General features: G+C 42.3%; 1 protein-coding gene across 6 annotated transcripts; it reads right to left on the reverse strand.

Annotated features, from left to right (window-relative positions):
- Nucleotides 1-833: 833 nt before the first annotated feature.
- On the reverse strand, nt 834-17,004 carry RNF4 (ring finger protein 4). 6 transcript variants are annotated; one of them, XM_041402864.1, is made up of 8 exons: nt 16,962-17,004; nt 10,439-10,602; nt 9,875-9,995; nt 9,076-9,155; nt 7,808-7,817; nt 6,530-6,695; nt 3,892-3,940; nt 834-3,548 (listed from the first exon to the last, which is right to left on the reverse strand). In XM_041402864.1, exons 2-8 carry the CDS (start codon nt 10,445-10,447, stop codon nt 3,399-3,401), a joined length of 585 nt encoding a protein of 194 aa, XP_041258798.1. In that variant the 5' UTR covers nt 10,448-10,602; nt 16,962-17,004; the 3' UTR covers nt 834-3,398. The 6 variants fall into 6 exon arrangements, with proteins under 6 accessions (XP_041258798.1, XP_041258797.1, XP_041258796.1 ...); XM_041402863.1 differs by having other exon boundaries at nt 16,868-16,992; XM_041402862.1 differs by lacking the exon at nt 16,962-17,004 and adding an exon at nt 16,320-16,549.
- Between the last annotated feature and the right edge of the window lie 535 nt (nt 17,005-17,539).

Here is a 17,539-nt window from a genome sequence, read left to right on the forward strand (position 1 = left end):
CATAACAACAGCCTTCCTGTCCACACAGCCCTCTGTCTAAAACATCAAGGGTTAACTGAAGCAGTAAGGACTCCCCACAACAGCCTTCCTGTCCACACAGCCCTCTGTCTAAAACACCTGACAGCTGTTGAACAGCAGGTTACATTATTACATTATTGCAAGGTTGTCAATTTAATCCTGACTTGTAAAAAAAAAAAAAAGATCCATTATTACAGAATGTGGTGTAACAAGGCAAAGATAGTACAGCAGAAAGCAAAAAGGTTATAAGCTTATTTTAGGATGAAAACAAAAGTGTGATGAAATAGCAAATTACTCATCAGCATTTGGAAGGGCAGCTACTCCATATGTGTACAATATAAAGAGTAAAAAACAACAAAATACAATAAAAGCAACTAAGAGGGATAAGCCAAGACCTTCAGGAAACATCATCTCTTGTCTTTAGTTTCTTTGGAGAAATCAAGTTAGCTTTATTGTGACTTCGAACCTGCCCTGTGCCCAGTTCTCTCCTCAGCACTTCTCCTCACCCTCTCTGCAGCGGCTGCTTCACGTCCAGCCGGCAAAGGGACCCCCAGGGAGGTGGCCCAGCACCCTCCAGCCTCTTCACTGCTCTCTCTGGCACTGCCTGCCAGGCTCCCCACACACACACCCAGCCCCACTGTCCCCATCCCGAGCAGGACTTCGCCCTCTCGTCCCCACATCCCTCCTGCCCCGGGTGGTGCCTTTCTCCTTGGTCCCACACCACCCACGCTGGTGCCAGCATCTGAAAGGCTTTGGCCTCCAGGATGATTTCCCCCCCAAATCAGTGACTCCAGCACAATGAAAAGAAGAAGCACTTGTGATTGATCAATCATTTTATTTTCACCTGTTAAGAGAACCCTCTGCCTACCAGCAGAGTTCAACATAGATGGGCAGACAGACTTGAATACAATTAAATACAGGAAAAATTGAACTATATACAACAAGACAGACATCTACTTAATATAAAGATTTTTTTTCATTTTCTATGAGTTCTTGTCAATGTGAAATATTGCTGGAACTGAAATATATCAGACTTTTTTTTCCCCTTGAAGAAAAAAGCATGTAATGAATTTCCAATTTTTTTTCCCATGTACTGAGACATAATATCCTTTTTGAGATGCACAAAATTTGTGGCACTTCACAGGGTACACAAAAGCTAAAAACTCTTTGTTATAGTTTATGATATCTAAATTTTGATTAGATCTATTTATTGAGACACTAACTCTTAAGTGGTATTTACATGGAGGAAGTTGTGCAAAATCATTTAGGCCATGGCTAGTAGACTGTGAAAGATGCATGGTTAAGTGACTTGACTGACCCTCATCCTCAGCAGTAATCCCTTAAATCCTCTTCTGATTGCTCCTTTCACACAGCAGCCACCCCAGGAAAACCAACCATTATTTATTCTTTGTTAAGCTACTGGGACAAAGTAGCTTCTGTGATCCTTGTGGGTCTCTACAGTTTTAACGTTGGGCTGCTTCTCCTCACACAATTAATACTTTAAGCATCAACTCTGCTTTTTGGGACACAACTGCAGTCACTGCAGTACCCTGAGCCAGCCATAGTCCTTGCCTGTAGTTTATCTCACCCATGGGAGCACACGGGAACCACCTGTGTGTAACTCTGTAGGAGTCACCCTATTGCCACAGTACAGAAACTGCATATTCCTGCTAACAGCACTGAACCAAAGCCACTCCAAACCAGGAAACTGCATTTCTTCAGGCAGCCTTTATGTAACAAAATTACTATATTTGTATTACTATATCCAGAAACATCCTAATTAAAAAAAACAAAAAAACTTTGGGTTGCAAGGCAGCTTGAGACAGCTAATTTCTTTAATTAAAGGTTTCCTACAGATAAGGACAGGTCAGCAAAGACACTTGTGATACCAGCACTAACTAAACACACCCTTCATTTGTGCTGCACCAGGGCACAGGAAGGTTCTTATAATGGTTTCTATAAGCAAACAGCTTCAGAGAAGTGGCCTGGTTTAATTCTGGAGGTTCTCATAGATGCACCTACCACAGCTGTGGATCATAAACCACTGATTTTAATCATCTTGTCTACATCGATCTTTGTATCAGCTCACCCAGGTTCCAGGTCAGCTCAGACATTTTAGCTGTAAGTTTAAAATAGACATTTAGAACTCAGTCCTGGGGAAAAAGGACTGGATAAGAGTGCATAAACTGGTGTATTCCTGCTTTCTCAACTAGAGGAATTGTCCTTCCTAGGAGATATATCTGACTTCTTTTTTAAAACTACATTTAAAAAAAAACTGGACAACCCTCAGGGCAAAGGGAGATTAAACTTTTCTCTAACTGACTATGAACATTGTACAAAATATTTTTTAAAGCCTCCACTCAAAAATGGCAGTACAGTTATTTAATTTTCAATCCTATTCACCAGGCTACACACAGTCAGGTGTCAGTGTAACAACCAGTGAGAACAGCAAAGAAAACACACTGAACTTAAAGCATTACACTGGGAACAGCTGATACAGTAAGAAGATCTGTAGACAGTTTGGTATTCAGCATACAAATGACTTTGCTTCTTTGCTTTCATCACTAGGAAGCCTAGAGAAGACTGTATTATTGATAGCTATTAGGAGAGTGTGTTACAGCACAAGCAAACCCAAGAGACCATCTCATCACGCGAGAAAATAAATTCAGTGTTGGGATTAAAATACAGGAATTCTTGGCAGCTGAAACAATCAAGGAATTATTTTCACACTGTACATGCTGCAGTGTGTCTATGTACTTGGGATCTCATGGAGTTCATAAAAACACCTGCATGTTCACATCTGCTGCTCAAAACACTTGACTGCTGGTTAACAGCAGGTTACTTTATTGCATAACCCTTGTTGTCAATTTAAGACTGATTTATGAAAAAAACACCCTTCAGTACAGTATTCACCCTACCTAGGCAAAGATTATATGCAAGAAAGCAAGAGTCATGAGCTTCTTACAGGATGAAAGAAAGATGTAATGAAATTGTGAATTGCTAATCTGTCTTCTGAAAGGAAACTATTCCATACCTGTATGTGAAGGTACGAATAATTAACAGAGTAAGAAAAAACAAAATATTCACACTCCCTTATTTAAGCATTAAAAAAAGTAGAAGGAAATGGATTAACTGCTTCCTTCCTGGTCTAGGTTGCTGATCTGGTTTAGACAGTCATCGATGTAGCATGATAACCAGGAACATAACAAGAAGCAACTTGGACCATAAAAAAGCTGTCTAGATACGTTCAAGTTGGTCTTCAAAAAAACCAGATTTATTTGGATTTGTGCACAACCTGCTGCTCTTTAAATCTTCAGAGCACTGAAAATATAACATTTCCCCCAAAATCCAGTTGAGTCTGTCCTGAGAAATAAAAGTACTCATATATAAATGGGATGATACTGTCTGTGAGTGAGTTTCTTCCTGCAGGTTGGGCAAGAGTTGGCATTCCTAAGGGAATCACGGAGGCACTGACTGCAGAAGACATGGCCACATTTTGTTGACACAATCAGTCGTCCACTTTGCACAATCTGGAAGAAAAGAAACCACAACAGGCATTAGAAGTAAAGAATGCAACTTTGCTGGTCTACTGCCATCACACAAACAGGACTTAGAATATCTGGAATTGTCCTTTTCTCTTAGACTAATAAGGAACTTCAACATCTTTCAGTGCCATCCTGCCAAGGGTTCCCCCCTCTACCCCCACCACCAAGAAGTGACTTAGACTGACAAATTATGAGCTCCAAGGCAAGCTCTGTGCTTCAAGCCAGATCTCTGTAACATCCCACACCAGCCAAGTGAGTAGTACACTCCCCCCTCTGCCCCTTTCTCCCTCACACAGCATATAAAGGATGACAGCACGTGTGTCCTTACCTCTGAGTAGACATCCATGCAAATTGGACAGCTAACAGTACCAGATGGCCTTGTGGTACAGAGAACAGAAAAAGAAAGAAGATGCAGCATTAATTTCACTGCACATCAAGGGTTACCCACATACAAAATGTCATGTCACCATCTGGGTGCACCATGATGCATTTCTTTTCAAGATTCCTGTGTACCTTTAACTCCTCAGTTTGTGGCATGTAATAACAAGATGGGGTCTCTTTGTCCTAAAGGAAATGTTTTCTGTAAGGGGAAGATGCACTCAGTCACCCTGGTCTAGCACAAGAACTCACAGCAGTCTCTTGCTCTGTTCAGCACTAATTTCTAGCAGGCCATCAATGACAGCTCTGTAACAAAAGCACAGAGCTGTGCCTTGGAAACGAGTCATTCTAGAAAGGGAAGAGGCTGTCAGAAGTTCAAAAATCCCCTGCTCGAATTTAGCAACAGCCCAGTAACATAGGCACTCCAAGAACTCCTCCTTATAAAATGTAGGTCAGGAACACACTGACACGAGGAAATACTCAACCCCAAATTTCCAGTTCCAAGGCAGAAGGACTGACGCCATGTCTGTTAGCGAGCTGTGGTTACAGATGAGCCTCTGCTGCCTTCAGCCTCCAGGACAGCAGTACTGCACTCACACTTAGCAAAGACAGCCTGGCTCCTAGGGAACCAGCCCAAGGGCTGAATCACACCAGCTAGCAGAAACAACAAGAGCTTCCTGACACTTTTCTTTGCAAACTAGTTTAAACCTTCAGAGCTCTTTACCTAAACATTTGGCTTTCTTATGTCACTGCCCATGCTGAACCACAGTTTGTAATTTATAAATCAAACAGGCATAGAAAGCATGAGATGGTTGTTATCCTGTTATAATCAATTCAAGCAAGAAGGACTACTTACATCTACCCCTAGTTTCACCTACAGAATTTAACTCCACTAATTCTTTTTTTACTCCTCAGATTCTTGAGGCACCAGCTACAACACTTCAGTAACAAATTCCAACTGATGATAATCTCAGAAGGATGAAGAGTCCAACACTACAGATGGCTCTGGCAACCCCCAGCACCAGGAAGGACCCTTTTGTCAATGTTAAATGCTGCAGCACTGAGTTCTTTCAGCCTTACCTATACAGACCAGAAAAGTGCAAATCATTAACAGAGGAGGCTGAAGGAATTAACTATTACTTTTTTATATTATCCAATTAGTGGTATTTGTTCTCTTGAAGTACTTAACAACCAACATTTAAACATTTACAACTCCATTGGCAAAGCACATTATGGATTAGAATAACATAGGACTTTTTGGTGGCATATTTATGACCCGGCACCCAAAAGCTACATATTCAAGTTCTCTCCTACACTGCCTTTCAGTAATGCAAAAGGCTCAAAGCACATCAGCTTAATTTAACCCTGTATTTCCCCTGCTCCCCACAAAAAAAAAAAACCAAAACCCACTTTAAAATAAGTTTATTCTATAATTCTTATGTCCTTCTGATGCCTTGGAGAGGCTACCTAGAAGAGAGGCTAGACACAGTTGAAACAATAAAGTGGGTATTTATTAAAAGGCCTTCAAAGGATACACCTTGGGCAGTATGAAGCCTCACAGAGGCCACATCCAAGATGGACAACAGTCACGAGATTCTCAGCTGGATATAAGTCTGGTCTATTTGCATATCAGAGGTTAAATGTCCAATTATAGTTTCAGGTAATGAAGTCACATTCCCCCAGTTTGCTTCCCTCCCCAGTTAATTTCTGTTTACACTTTCCAGGGCCTGAGCAAATGGTGTGACCTTGGTTCTCAGGCCCAGAGGGATTGTTTAGTGTGATCAAAATGGGAAGAAAGCTAACTAGCATTCTATATAGAGCTCAGAAATACACAGAATGCAGTACAGAATCTGAAATATATAAAAGCTAAAAACTTAGGGCATCACTTCAACTTGCCTAGTCACACAGACACCAGATTTCATTTTCTCAGCCTAACACATTGCAGCAGGATTTACTCTTTCTCTGCAGAATGGGGTCTTTACTGACTCAAACAGCAAGATTCCCATCCCACATGTAAACATATCAGGGCTCCATGACATCCATGGGACAGAACAAGAATTGACCATAAGGGCATGACCTCCAGGATCACCTTGCAAGTATACCTTGGGAAGCACAGTGGCTGCTTTGAGAAAGGCAGCAACTGGCAGAGTATGTAAAAAAAGCAGGGAAAGCATAAGTGTTTTTACTGGAATTTGCCAGTCTGCTGCCTGCCAGTCTCGTGATACCAAACCTCATGGACACCAACAGAAGTATTTTATATATAACATAACTACTGGAGCTTTGTAGGAAAAGGAAATGCAGTACATTATGAGCTCCAGCCTGCGACTATTTCCCACTTCCTTGCCATACCCCACACTCATCTTTAAGGCTGTATACAAAGCTGCAGATCTGTTTTGGGCTGGCTTTTCATCCTAAAGTGAAAATGGTATCATTTGACTATCATGCAATGTGGGATGTCATACTCTTTAAAAGATGAAACTGAGAAAGTGAAGCTTCAAAGGAAGTCAGGTGATGACAAACACAACTCAGTCCTGACTGTCTCAAAAGCAGCACAACTCCATCTTTGGTAGCTCATGAGGTATACGTACTTTGAACTTGCAGTTTCCTCTTCCAGCGGTCCCAGCTCTCGAGCTGCTTTATCAGCCACATACACATCGTTATCTCTTGTTTCATCTTCATCATCACTACTCAGTACACAGCTGTCTGCCTGTCGCTGGCTTCTTAGTCTCAGATTTCTCCTTTGTCGCTGGTTCTCTGTAATTTCATTTTGTTAAGTTAGCTATTTTATTATCACTCTCCCTGGAACTACCCTTGAAATGCAAGACTAGACCATATTCAGCTGGGTTAAAAGCAACCTTAAACTAGTTTCCAAATATTAAGGCTGAACGTGTTCAGACATTGTGAATATTCTGCTACAAATAATTTGATCTCTTCACCCTACAAACAGCTAAAACTTAATCTCAAAGATCCTCAGTGTCACACATTCCATGTAATTATACTACCTGTGAGTTAATCTCCCCTATAATGGGAAGACAATTCTCTCAATCCTTACTAACAGAAACTGCTACAATCCTACGTTGAGAAACTGTAACAATTGCTGGGATCTGGAAGACAGAGGACTGAACACAAGTTTATCTCTGCAACTCCAGTATCCATGTAGAAATAATTAAGCTACTAAACAAAAAAATGACACAAAAAGTCACAAAATTAAAACCACTTCCTGCCTAAGTGTTCAGCTACAACTTTTATTGCAGGCATTTTTCACTTACTCTTGCTTCATTCAGAGCACAGAACAGATTACACTCTAGATAAGCTGATGACTACATACTAGTACATCTCCAATAATGTAATTAGAACTACGTCTGAAAGATGTAAAAGATGAACTTCTTTAGACCTGTAACTATTTTAACACCTGAAGTAGGAAAAAAAGTTACTATTTCTCATTGCAAAACTTGAGGCATGTTAGACTAGTGCATACTATGAGCACAAATAACTTTCTTTAGTTCCTTTACTGCAATACAGGCTAAGCAAAACTTCTGACTTTTTTTCATTCACAACTAATATTCTAGTGCTAATTAAAATTATTGTCAACTCAAGGCTAGAAGAAGTTCTGTCTTTAGAAAATAAAAAAAGTATTTAGAGCAGCTTTTGATGTATTTTATTTCAGATACTTTCTAAAAGCTCTTGATACTGACTATCGAACAGAGACTGGATTCATTCTCTAAGGCACTGGCCAGATGCTTTAGCAATGTCCTTGGCTTTTTTCAGTTTTAATAAATGCTGCTCAAATTAATTGCAAAAGGCAAACAAAAAAAAATTATTACATTTAGGAGAATTCCATTATCAATTTTAAAATGTCAACTCACCTTCAACAATCTTGCATCAATACACATGTGATGGGAGAGAAAAGAAAATACAATTAGACTTCGTTGTGCACCCCTGGTCTTATATACAAAGACCAGCTAGGCACAGCAGTTCCAACAAAACAAGCTAAGAATGATAGGCTATTACTCTTATTTTGATTAGGACTATTAAAAATAGTATATTAAATGCTTCACTGTAAACAACTATGTGGATGCTGATGGTTCTGCTCCCACTGCTCCAATGGGGTAGCAACAGAAGCAACTTATGAACCACCAGAATGCACTCTTCCCTGCTCCCCTGTTTCAGTTCCATGCTTTAGGGCTTCAGGTGATTCTTTCCCTCTCTCTCCTCAAACAGGCCAGTTCTGCACTGATGTCCATAAACACGATTTTACAGCAGCTGCTGAAGAAAAGAAACCCAACCCCCAACCCGCTCTGGGTGGAACTGGAGCAGGGTAAGTGCAAATTCTGTTGTTAAATTTGAGGCCTTTCCTTTGCAAAGGCTCAGGAATAACCCCAGCAAGAAATACTCCCTATGCTATTCCTGTTGCTTGTTTCTGCTTGGCACAGCAGCAGCGGCATCCCAAAACTGAGGGGATAAGCAATACTGTCAGCTGGATTAAAGATCAAAGACTATTCTAGCTTTCAAAAGAGCAAGAAAAAAAAGTAAGGTGTTTTAAATACTTCTGGGAGTATTAATCTGAACTTATTTTACTTATTCTTCTTTCCCTTGGCTTTTTCTTTAAATTACTGGCCTATATGGGTATTAGAAAAAATTCTTCACCATGAGTTGACAAGCACAGCAAGGGGCTGCCCAGGGCAGCACAGTGGCATTGGCTTGAAATCACCCCTGGAGATATTTCCAGGACACACAGACGTGGTGCTTATGGACATGACTTGGTTGTGGACTTGGTGGTGCTGGGTGAATGGCTGGACTTGATGATCTTAGAAGTTCTTTCCAATCTGAACAATTCTATGATTCTATCTTTGATACGTCTAGAAAAAAATTCAACTATCAACTACATCTCTATGTTACATTACTTATGACTGAGCTACATAAACTCCAGGTTCTGGAGCAAAAACTTGTTTTATACTACCCTATCACTAAATGCAAGTACACCTCCAGAGCAGCTTCTTTGTTATCTGTAACACAGGACCTTCAGGCCCTGACAAGCCAAATCTGAACTTAAAACTTACCCTTAAAGTCAGGCAACACAGGAGAAAACTAATTTGACTGCAACATTTAGGCAAGTGTGCTATTCACTACTTACCACAATGGAATCATTGTGAGTTAGATCAACGACTACAGGATCAGAAGATTCACATGTGAGGTCTACTACTTCTTCACCAGCTGAAAAACAAAGTTAGAATCAAGGTCAAAGATTGCAGAGGAGGAAAATTGCCTGCCAGTGTGTAACAGCCTAAGATTCAACTATCTCCTGTCCATCTTCTCTTCAGGAATGAGTACAACATTTCACTCAAGCTTTGCCCTCAGCAATCCACAGAGAGCTTCACCAGCCCTGTCTTCAGCAAGCCGAAATGCAAAAGAGCAGCTAAGCTCCTCACACAGTTCTGCTGAATGACAACAGCAACAGACAATTCATCTGACAGGAGAATGTTCATCACACAGAAATATAACATGAATCGTATAGGATATAATAGTACTGTGCTGTGCATGTTCCCTTGAGGGATTGGGCACAATTAATGATAAAAAGTTTTCCTTATCTTCTTCAAACTTGGGAGTTTCAAAATTTAGTTTGCCACTGTGTAGTGGCAGCTGCTTTAACTCCCATCTTAGCTGACAGACATGCAGATGTTTGAGCAGCTCTTGAGGACTTTTCCTGTGCAACTCATCTATGGCAAATGCATTGTAGCTGAGTAACAAACCAAACCAGTTTTCAGCAGGCTTGTTATTTAGTCATTCCATAGTGTGTGCCACTAGGCATTTCCTAAAATCACGTTTCCCTTCTTCTCCAGTAAACAGCCTAGAAACTGGCAAAAATGCATGTTCAGCTGGACCCAAACCCTGCAGAAGCACTTTCTGTTCTTATCACTTCAAAAGAAGCTTACCACTTTCTTCAAGTTCTATTGGCTCTGCTTCTGAAGCCATTTCAGCAGTAGAAGCCATGAGCCTGCTTCTTTTTCGAGCTTGCCTAGAATTAACTGTTCCTCCACGGCGCTTCCGTTGAGTCTAAGAGAGAACAAAGACTTAGCGTTTTCTGTGCAAGCAATATTAACCCTCAAAATAGCCCTCAATTTTGCAACACCAGTGAAAGCACACAAAGGTACAGAAAGCAGTCCTGGAATGACTGTAATAGTCATCAAAAGGTGGCATGGGTTATTCTTACCTGCATCGATTCCAGCAAGGAAAAAACCATCAGCCCAGATCCAGATCTCTTACCAGCTGCCTCACCAACAGAAACTAGTTCACAGTTTATTGGGTTTTGCTGACCTTTTGAGCATTTCTGTACTACTGCTAGCACCTAGAGTGATTAAAAATCTTTACTGAACTTACATGAAGATTCAATATACTTATGTCCCTGTGTATTAGCTACAAACTCTTAAAACAGCTTGCAGAAATACAATGGAAAACGTTTCAAGAATCAGGTTTGTGTTGAGTAGCAAAATACTTACTGTGCTCATTGTGTTTCTTGATCTAAAACCACTGACAAAGAGGTACAAACACCAAAAAAGTAATGGCAAGGAAGCTGCAGCTACAATTCCCTTAGATTCTTTTAGGTAGCTCACTGATAAAAGCTCCAGGTTTCTGAAGATGAGAGGATGATGTTCTTCCAAACCTATCAAAGAGAAGAGAGAAAGTTACCTGTCTGCAATGCTTGTACTCTCCAATACCCCTGCTCCCAGATTCCCATTGCTGAGCCACCAGTTTCTGGCCAAAGCCAGAGGGGAAGGAAGTCCCCAAGTTCAGTATGTGAGCCTCAGACACCTGCAGCTGGACCTGAAGCCTCAGTCATTCTTACCCATGAACTAAAAACCTGGAAAAATGAGTTTGACAGCAAACTAGAAGAATATTAAGAAATCCCAATGACATTGAACTGAAAAGCAACTGAATGGTACTCAAGGCAATGCCTGCGGGCAGGAATCAATGGGAATTTTGTCATAAACAGCCATATTCAGAGAATCTAAACTCCAGATGAATGGCTTTCTTCTGCAACCCATCTCCAGATTACAACAACTGGGAGCCAAACAGCTCGAGAGGAATTTAAAGCAAGTGAAGCAGACAAGTTTCAGTTTCAAAATACTTGCTGACATGCAGGAGAATATGAGCTCCCTGTAGCTGCTGTTACCTGCACATGTGCACGCCCAGCCACCTGCCAAGGGGAGAAGTCAAGAGCAAAAAGGCAGCTGTGAGTACCTGACAGGGTACTGAAGGTCCCATCTTGGAGCCTGCCTGTGGTACAGTTACCACCTGTCCAACACAGCGCGGAGCTGGGTGTGAGCGGACACGGTGGAGGGACCAGGAAAAACACAACTATGTGTCTTGAGGGATACTCTGGTATCCCCTGCCATCTGCTCATCTTCTCCAGAGAGAGAGAGAGACAGAGACGGAGTTGTTCCTTGTTTTTTTTAGCTAGCTTCTTGTTCTTTAGCTGAGGCAGTAAGCTTTTTCCTGGGACTGTGGCTTCTTCTTCTGGAACTGTTCAGCTTTTCTCCAGTCCGAAACACCAGAACATCGACCCGGGGTCCCCGCTGCCAAGCCACACCTCCAGAAAGGACTCTGAATCTCCCATCTCTTCAGAGCAGTGAGAGGTTTTATTATTTAACATCATTCACTCCTTTTTTCATGCCTGTGAGCAATCTGATAGTGAAAAAAACACCCTGTTTATTTAACATTCTCCAAGGGAATTCCTTTTGAACCTGTGGGAACCTGTGGGGGAGGGGCTGCTAAAACCAGCCTTCTATTAGAGGAGACAGCCTTTCTGGATGTTTCTTCCTAAATTTGTCCAAAACTGGGACACTATGTTAAACAAGAACTGCTGAACTGTCTCTGGAGCAGACTGATTTTTGCCACAAAGACCAGCACACACTCTGTAGCCTACTCCCAGATGGAGAAACGTGAACACACAGTGGGATGGAACAGCACTGGTAGACAATCCTAGCCTTCAATTAAAGGAAACCTGACTGATCTTTTTCCACTTCAACTTACTCAATTTCTTAAATCACTTTCTTAAGAGACCCGTTAACACTGAACTGTGACATTATTAAAACAAAACATGCTTGAGAAAAATGCTTACACTCAATTTGGTGCTCATTACGAAGCCCAAAGATTTATTTATGTGTAGTTTTAAGTAACACAATACACCACTCATCAATTTTCTCACATTTTCTGGTCGTCCCCCCCCGCCCCCCCCTTAAACCACATATGCCAGACTTAAAGCCTAGTGAGTCCACAGGCACAACAGATCTAATTTTTGGAACTATTATGTGTAACACCCTCTCCCAATTTTTTCTTTTTAGAAATCTAAACTGGCATGTTCAGCTTTTCTGGTAGATAAGAAATAGTCTTATGCTGTCACCTGGGGTGTTGAGGACTCAGGCTACCAGAGAAGGCAGACTGATTTCAGTCTCTTGCTTCCTCAAAGCAGGACTTGCCTATGCAATCATTTCTGTAACATTTTGTGTCCAGGTAACAAGAATTCTCTTTTAACACCTCATCCCACTGTTCTTAAGTTCTTCATTTCATTTCACTTGTTAAGAAAGAAAGCTTCTCTGTGAGCCTTATCAACATTCTTGGGAAGATTCTATTTTACCCACTTTACTGAGTTTCTGGGATAGGAGACAAGAACTTTTAAAACCAGACCATGACTAATGCTTCAATCATACAAAAACCCAACCAAATAAAAACCAGAAAAACAGCGAGTCTGTTCTGTGAGCACATTTTCTAGGTTCTGTACAAGCTCCTAGTTCAATAGTACTATTATTCATGGATCTGGAGGTTTTAGGAGACCAGGGGAAGAGAGAGGGGAAGGAGGAGACACAGCACAAGGGATGAGGGATGGAGGCAAGGGAGAGAACCATCCCTAAACCTTACACATCTGCTCTTTCAAAACAATTGCTTCAAGACAAGTTACCATCTTCACTGACCAGCTACAAATGAAATTTAAAATTACTTAGGTAAACCAGTTTTCTGCACACAGCAAGACGATGAACAAGAGTGAGCAACACATGAGGTATACTAAGTTAAGCCATTAGATAATTTGTAAGTTTTATTTCATCAAGAAAGCCAAGACAAGTTTTCCTCGATTCTTTTCAGATATCGAATTGGAAAAAATACCTGGACATTAAAAAGGCAGGAAATGTTAGTTGGTGCACTTAAGAAATATAAGGAAATTAACTTTATATAAGCTTATTTTAAATTACAAGTTGTCAGAACTGTTTTTAAATAGAATCTTTCAGAACAATAACATTGACATATCTGCACTGCTGCAAGACAGCAAAAAATAAGGCTATTGTATTCATCAGGCAGCAAGGGGTTGAATGTAAAATTCCCAGAAGGTTTCACAAGACCTGGTGCTTTTCAGACTTAATACTGAACACAACCCAGTGCAATGGGTTGTTAACCAAGTATATTTAGAAAGGTTAAAAATATTGTGGGGAACACCTGTGATGACTCCTAACAAAAACTTGCACAGATTCCCTTTGGCTATGAGTGGCTTAAATGCCAAAGAAGAGCTGTAACAGAAGAAAAAATGAAGCCAACCAACCAACTTAAAGTAATGGTGAAAACTGAAGTAACACACAATAGAAGACGTGTAAAGACCATCCTATCCACTTTAAATACTCACAAGCTTCTTTATCCAGACACAAAAAACCAGATTATTTACAGGATTACTGTAATGTTTGTGAACACAGGATTACTGTGAAATGTCTCAGAGGATCTCATGTCAACCCTCAACTGCAGTGGAGGACAGAACCACCTCTTGACATAAGTGACAGAGCACACTGCTGCTATTTAAATGCTTTAATTTTCAGAATCTTAGAACACTGACAACTGGGTTTCTTTATAATTAATGCAGAGAGTACATATAAGGCACACATGTTCCAGCTGCCAATGGCTCAATACCCCTTCAGAAGCTGCTTCTGAAGAATTAAGTTGAGAATAGACAGCCACAGGGAAGCTCATCACTGTAAAACTACATCAAATCATCACAGGTAGGTTGATCAGTATCAACATCTCAGGAGAGTGCTACTTACTAAGAAAATCAGACTGCTGGAATTTATTAAGACTATGGAAGGAGACTTACAATCCAGTAGCATTTTTGGTTTTTAAGAACAAACCTTTTCTGGGGGCTATAGATTTCCACATGTTATTGGCTTACTTGGGAAACCTCACTGAGCATCAAGTGCCCAAACATTCTGAAAACAAAGCAGAGTTCACTTTCTTAAATACACCACAGACTAAGTTTAGTAATGTACAGGAACAGGGTGGACACACTGCACGTTAAGAGGTACACTTATCTGGAAGAACTTAAAAATCTTCAAAACTGCAGGACCACCTAACTTAATAGCACAGTTTGTTCCACAGGACTGGACAGGCCAAGTTAATGATAAAGCCTGTAACACTCTTCTTCCAGCAGTCACTATGAAACTCACCCAGCACCAAGACTCCCGGGAGTTGTTAATACAAAGAATTACTGCAGCAACCTCCCTCCTCAATCCACGACATCCAGAGACCTCACTCACAGCTTTAGCTGCAGTTATCTGTGAGACTTCTAGCAAGATGTATGCAGACATCAGTTTGAAATTCTAAAATTATGACTTTTTAAGAAGTAAAAAGACTTTTCTTAATGTAAAAACTTAGCAAGCCAATAAATACTTTTAACCTTTACAGACTTTCTATTGCTTCACTGCAGGACAGTACAGTACCAGAAAAGGCCACTCCCCTTCCTGTCATATGCAGAGTTGTGCACATGCAGTTATTGCTCCTAAACAGTGCTGATCTCAGAACAAGTAACATGTCAAAGACTACAAGTACCAGCTTTTCTCTGCACTTCAGAAAAAAGATCAAGCTATTTAAATTAAGAATGTTTGCACTAGGAGTGGTAACTACTGCTGTTCGTCATTTAAGTCGCTTGTTTTTTCCTCTACAAAAAAGTCAACATTTTCACCGAGTTCAAGCTGAGCTAATGAAACATGTTTGAATTACCACTCAAAAACAACTGATTCTCTAGAATTCTGAAAACTTTTCTGGCACCACTCTGAAAATGAACATTGGTCTCCCACGTGAATGGAGGCAAATTGTCTGAAGCAAGAGATAGACATTTTCCCTGTCTCACTAACACAAGAGAGACTTAAGTTCATATTTATCCTAAACGTGACAAATACACTGAAGTACCTCCTTAAAGAAACCAATAATGCCAATCCCAACACTGGGAATGTGCAAGGCACAGCTGACAAACACCATTACATGTTGAATTTGTCAAAATGGAATATCCAAATGATGCCTTACATTTCAGATTTATATTTTTCAGATCCTGTACTGGATTAGAGTTTAACTCTGAACTTTCATATAGAGTGTTAGTAAGCTCTCATCACAGCTGGGTCAGACAAACCAATCCTTCCTGAAAACCAAGTTCATCATCACAACCTCAGCCCCAAAAAAGTATAAACAAAAGTAAATTGGGGGGGAAGTAAACTGGGGGAATGTCACTTCATGACCTGAAGCTGTAACTGGACAATTAACCCGCGATATGCAAATAGACCAAAGCTAATTTGTCCATCTGGCTTGTACCCTCTGCGAGGCTCTTGCACTGCCCAAGGTGTATCTGTTAAAAGCTTGCAATAAACACCCACTTTATTCTCCAGCTCTGCCCAGCCTCTGTTCTCGGTAGCCAGTCCAAGGCATCACCACGCCTTGAAGACTTTGCTTCTCATTTCTACTCCAGGTGTTTTTTTGCACCCCTAACACCAGTAAACACTGCATCAAAGATGTATCTGCATAATGACATTTTTGTCCTCAGAATACACACACACATCAGGCACAAAGTGCTAGTCTCAGGGTTTTTTGTTTTTTTTTTTTACCATGGAGAACACTAATTTTTCACTCTTTTAAACCTTTCTATCCTGTATTTCCAGTGCTTTTAAAGATGCTCTCATTTTCTCAAACTTCAGTGAAAAAAGAAACTGAGTCTCTGTTACTCAAATTAGGTAAAACGTTCCCATACTGAGAGACCTTGGTGAGAGGCATCATAAAAAGAGTAAAGATGAGAGATAACCAGCTTATAAACAGAAATATACCAGTCTGCCTGCTTTAAGCAGGCAGTTACACCTACAGACAAACATGACATGTTCATGAATAACCTAAAAAAACCCCAACAGTTCCAAAAACAAGCAAGAAATCCCCCAAACCCACCCACAGAACAAAACAACACACTGAACCTTTCCATCAGCCGTATGTCCTACTCCAGACACAGCAAAGAAAATGGATACAGGCCAGAAGTAAAGCTCATTGCTCTTACTTGCACAAGTTTCTCCGAGAGACGCCACAACTCACTTTCAATAATCCCAAAACCGGAATAAACAACAGCAACAAAAAAAATTAGTTGCGTTTTTCCACATCCTGGAATGAAGTGCAGGTGCGGGCTGAGGTAGCCGAGGGACATTCCCCCCACTCCTGCTGTCACACAAAATGGGAGGGCAGAGCGACAACTTCATGCAGCTACATCCACCGAGCCCCGGCCGTTCCACCGGAGAAAAACAGACCCTTCCCGGGAGGAGGGGGCAGCACCGGCGGCAGCCCGGCCGTGCCCGCCGGGCAGGGCAGGGCAGGGCAGAGGCGGCGGAGCCGGCCCCGGAGCACCCGGCCGGGCCGGGGAGGGCGGACCCGCCACGCGGCTCTCGGCGGGGCTGCGGGGGAGCACCTCGGACAGGGCCGCCCCCGGGGAAGGGGCTCGGGCACCGTCCTCAGGCCGGAGCGGGGCCGGCGCCGGCCCAGCCCCGCGCACCGGCAGGAACGGCCGCATCTCCTCCGCTCCCCACACTGCGGCCGGGAACGGCAGCTTCCCTTTCCGCTTCCCCTTCCCTTGCCGTCCTCTCCCTCACCTGACGCCCAGGACCGCCGGGCAAGCGGGAGGAACGGACCCAGCAGCGCCGCTCCCCCCCAACCCCGGCCGAGCCCCCGGCCCGCCGCGCTCACCTCAGAGCCGGCCGGCAGCGGCCCACGGCAGCGCCCGCCCCCGCGCGCTTACCATTGGCTGAGCGGGCCCTGCGCTCGCGGAGTGGCTGACGCGCACCTCAATCAGACAGCGGTTAGATGGGCGGCCCCACCTCCTCTTCTGCCGCGGGGCGTGATGGGAGTTGTAGTTCCACACGGGCGTGAGGCCTAAGCGGGGTAGTTGAGGCCCGCTGAATTTTCTCGTCATCTCTCTAGAAAGGTCTCCTGATCCTCGGGTTAGTTCGGCCCTGACAGAGCCTGAAAGGGTGGCTGAAGCCAGACTGTGCTTTTGCTGAGTTCTCCAGAGCTGTTGTACCTGGAGGTGGAGTGTGTGTGAGCTTTGGGGTGGGGTTCCATAACCTCCCCCCCCATCTTCTGGAAACGTTCCACAGAATCTCAGAATCGTGGAATCAGTTAAGTCAGGAAAGACCTCTGAGACCATCAAGTCCAACTGATGACTGAACACCACCATGTCAACCGCAGTGTTATAAAGTGCTCCTACAGAAGGTTCACTTACTGGAGCTGTGTGGTGGTTACTGCCCCTTGCAACAAGCCAGGTC

Source organism: Onychostruthus taczanowskii, unplaced genomic scaffold (assembly GCF_017590055.1).
Source record: "Onychostruthus taczanowskii isolate IOZ18803 unplaced genomic scaffold, ASM1759005v1 scaffold2, whole genome shotgun sequence".
Classification (NCBI taxonomy): domain Eukaryota; kingdom Metazoa; phylum Chordata; class Aves; order Passeriformes; family Passeridae; genus Onychostruthus; species Onychostruthus taczanowskii.

Coding starts and splice junctions, on each gene's coding strand:
- RNF4 (XM_041402861.1), bottom strand. CDS start 11,343: ATGAGCAGATGGCAGGGGATACCAGAGTATCCCTCAAGACACATAGTT. Junction 10,603..11,180: donor GACCTTCAGTACCCTGTCAG/GTACTCACAGCT, acceptor TCTCTTTGATAG/GTTTGGAAGAACATCATCCT. Junction 3,941..6,529: donor GAGGAAACTGCAAGTTCAAA/GTACGTATACCT, acceptor CTGTACCACAAG/GCCATCTGGTACTGTTAGCT.